This window comes from Helobdella robusta (genome assembly GCF_000326865.2).
Source record: "Helobdella robusta unplaced genomic scaffold HELROscaffold_112, whole genome shotgun sequence".
Lineage (NCBI taxonomy): Eukaryota > Metazoa > Annelida > Clitellata > Rhynchobdellida > Glossiphoniidae > Helobdella > Helobdella robusta.
The window spans coordinates 256,027-260,050 of NW_008703630.1; the positions used below are offsets into that span (position 1 = coordinate 256,027).

The 4,024-nt window shown below is 36.3% G+C and overlaps 1 protein-coding gene across 1 annotated transcript in view; it reads left to right on the forward strand.

The window, feature by feature from the left end:
* The window catches only part of HELRODRAFT_183621 (hypothetical protein), a gene marked incomplete at both ends in the record, with an annotated part of 4,840 nt that extends 1,802 nt beyond the window's left edge, over positions 1 to 3,038 (forward strand). Inside the window, 2 exons of the mRNA XM_009013214.1 lie at positions 119 to 222; positions 3,005 to 3,038. Coding sequence (XP_009011462.1) covers positions 119 to 222; positions 3,005 to 3,038 — 138 coding nt within the window. The remainder of the gene's footprint in view (positions 1 to 118; positions 223 to 3,004) is intronic.
* Positions 3,039 to 4,024: the final 986 nt, after the last annotated feature.

Consider the following 4,024-nt stretch of genomic DNA (forward strand, 5'->3'; position numbering starts at 1 on the left):
CTGAGGATCCCCGTCAAGTCAACTAGTTGAAAGGGAAATAGGGAAGTCGGTAAATGAAGCAAAAGTGAAGAGACAAGATCCGACGGCTGACGTAGAAGAATCAACCGACGAAGACCAGGAAGTTGACAAACCCGATTTAGAAGAGACGGGAAGTAGGGATAGCGCGGTTGCTGAAAAATCAACACTCCTTGAAGAACAACTAGCGTGTGAATCATTAAAAAGGTGTTGGGAATACGCTAAAACCGGAAAACACAACTTCTTCATAGAAGAGGGTCTGTTGTATCATCGAGAAGAAATATTAGGACATAAGGTAAAACAATTGTGTCTCCCAATTTCGAGAATCCAAACCATATTACATCTGAGACACGATGCCCCATTTGCAGGGCATATGACGTATAAGACATCGCGTTATCGTATCGGATTAAATTTCTGGTTTCCAGATATGACAGAAAAGGTACGACAGTACTGTAAAACGTGTGTGATTTGTCAACTCCGAGCACCAATTAAAAGAGATCAACAAGTTCCCATCACACCGATACCTCAAAACGACGAATTACCATTGATAGATTGCATTGGACCGATGATCACAGAAATAGGACCTAAACCGGAATATAATTACGCTTTGGTAGCAGTGGACTTATTCACGCGTTGGCCCATGGCCTACCCTCTCAGATCGTTGAGTGCGAAGGCCACTTGTGAAGTTTTATTACAGATATTCATGACACACTCCATTCCAAAAATAATCAGCTCTGACTGCGGAACAAACTTCACGAGTCAACTCACAAAGGAGATGTTGAAACGGTTGGGGTGCTGTCCTAGATTTAACACACCCGAACATCCAGAAGCTTCGGGCGTTGTTGAAAGATGTAACAGAACCCTAAAGTCGATGATATACAAGGTTGCCAAAGATCATCCACGTAGTTGGCACAAAGTATTACCATTTGTACTTTGGTGCTTGAGAGAACGACCTTCTGCCACGACCCATATAAGTCCATTTACATTATTGTATGGAACGTTGCCGAGAGGCCCGTTAACAGTGATGAAAGAAAACTGGACAGGTGAACGAGAATTTCCTTTAAATGTTGGCCGAGGATCAGAATATCTCCAAAATCTTAAAAACAATCTGGAATTGGCGAAGAATTATGCAGCATACTATTCAGAGAAGGAACAGCAGCGTTACACACGTAATTACAATCTTCGCACGAAAGACAAACATTTCAAAGTCGGCGACTCGGTCATTATGCTCGCACCCTTGAAGATGAAAAGCAAATGGTATAACCAATGGCAAGGACCGGCGTCTATTGCGAAAGTGAAGTCACCTTATTCGTACCTAGTTGAGTTGGAAGGAAAGAAATATGTGCATGCCAATAAACTTCATGGATTCCATAAAAGAATTGAAGAGGCCATGATCAATACCTGTGTTATTCTTCGAGAGAATGATTCAGATTTTGGCGTATTAGATACGTATGAAAAAGAACAGAAGGAAAACAAACAAAAAATCAACGAGGAGGAGATACACATTAGTGACCTAGAAAAACAAGAAAGTCGAGAATTGATTGACTTGATTAAGGAATTCTCAGCCGTATTCTCCACGAAAATAGGACTTTTTAAAGGAACGCAACATCGTATTGAAGTTAATGAAGGATTTAAACCCAAACGTTTAAAAGCCTACAAAATTCCCGAGTTACTCAGGGGGGAAGTAAAGCGTCAGCTCAAAGAGATGTTGGAACAAGATATCATTGTACCTTCGAACAGTGAGATGGTTAGCCCAGTGGTATGCGTGTTAAAAAATAACGGAGGCGTACGTTTGGCAGTGGATTATCGTTACGTTAACAAACATTCAACAAACGATGGATTTCCAATTCCAGATGTAAAGGACGTACTACAAAAGGTGGGCAACGCCAACTTCATCAGTTGTTTTGATGCACGATCTGGATATTGGCAAATACCCTTACAAGAAAGTTCAAGATGGTTAACTGCGTTCGTTTGCGATGAAGGTTTGTTTGAATTTAAAAGGATGCCTTTTGGATTGAAGTCGGCAGGAGTAACCTTCACACGCGCCATGAAGGAACTTACGAAAGATATATATCAGTTCACAGAAACCTACATTGATGACATTGCCGTGTTTTCTAATAGTTGGTCAGAACATGTCCAACACCTTCGAAGTTTTTTACAGACAATTTCCCATGCCGGAATAACGTTGAATTTAGACAAATGTCGGTTTGCGCAGAAGAGAATTAAGTTCTTAGGTCATCTAGTGGGATCCGGAAAAATTGAGGTAGACCCATCAAAGATACAGGTACTCGATCAGCTACAACCACCAAAGACTACAAAAGAGGTACGAAAATTAATTGGATTTTTTAATTATTTTCAAACATTCACACCCAACCTGGCTGCAACGATGCACCCGATCACCGAGTTGACTAAGAAATCACCATCGAATCGAATAATATGGTCCACCAACCATCAGAATGCATTAAATCTGATGATTCAGAAGTTGAAGGATGCCACCGTATTGAACACCATAGATTACCAACGAGAGTTTGGATTAATAACAGATGCAAGCGAATGTGCGGTAGGTTGTTGTTTAATTCAATGGGGCAACGACAAGAAAGAAAAACCTATTGCGTTTGCTAGTCGCAAACTGACCGATGTTCAAAAACGATGGTCCACGATCGAAAAGGAAGCATACGCGATAGTTTGGGCTCTTCAGAAATTCCGCTCGTGGATTTGCCTATCCAAAATCAAAATTTTTACAGACCATAATCCATTAACATACCTGACGGAATCGACACCAAAAAGTTCAAAGCTTACACGTTGGATATTGGCCCTTCAAGAGTATAATATACAATTCTGTTATCGTCCGGGTTCACGTAACGTTGCCGATTTTCTCTCCAGGATATAAAAGTCAAGAAATATTATTGTTTTTTTTTTGGACGTTAATTTTTGTTTTGTTTAGTTTTTATTTTTGTAAGTGTGATGAATGTTACATTCATCCTCCTAGGCGTTGGAGGTATGTCTATATAGTCACATATTAACATTATAACAGACACAAAACAATATGATCTTACTCTCTCTTTCGTCATCTCTTTCAAAACTACTTCTTGCACTAATTAAAAATGCTACCGCACAAATTATCGTTACGAACAACTTCGACATTACTGGATGCGGTTCTATACTAAATAAAAATTTTATGGAAATACTGAAAATCTTTGTAATTTTAGTGGAAAAATCTCGATTATGAAACTTATTCATCTATTTTATAGATATTAAATTATAATTTTTTAAATTATATTTTTTTGAGATATAAAATTCATGTATGAAAAATAGTAGGTAGGTAAATATTAAACATGAATGTTTTATTTAAGTTGGATGTTTGCTTTAGTTGAAAAAATATTTAACAAATTTATTAAAAACAATTTTTTAGCTATTTTCAAATTTCAAATACTTCAAAAAAGTTTGTAGCAACAGATGTTGTAACAATTCGTTGAAAATATTGGCAAAAACTAAACGCCATCGTATGCAGTTAAAGTCATTTAAAAAGAGTAATTATTGCAATTATGTTGATAATTCGAACAAAAAGATAAAGAAGAAGAAAGGTTAATTAACACAGCCCTTCAAGAAATAAGTCAAGATTTACGACTTCTCAAGCTTAATTGAGTTTATCAAGTTGAATGAAAAATCGTTCAGTTAAGTATTTTTAAACTAGATGATAAAATTTTTACAATAGTGAATTTTTTGCTTATTTTAACAAATTTGAAATGAAGTTTTTTCTTTAAATAAAAAATTTATTTCAATGGAAAAAATTTGAAGATATTTCGACAAGAAACAAATAAAAAATAAAAATTATTAATGAAACTTCTCAAAAATAGAATTTGATGATTGTTAATATTATTTTTTCTTGTACAATATTCACCGCAAACAAAATAAATAATTTGGACTTGGAAAAAGTTAAACCGCATTAAACAGAAGACAAAATAGGGTAAAATTTGACAAAATATGTATGCTTAAGCTGCCTGAAGAG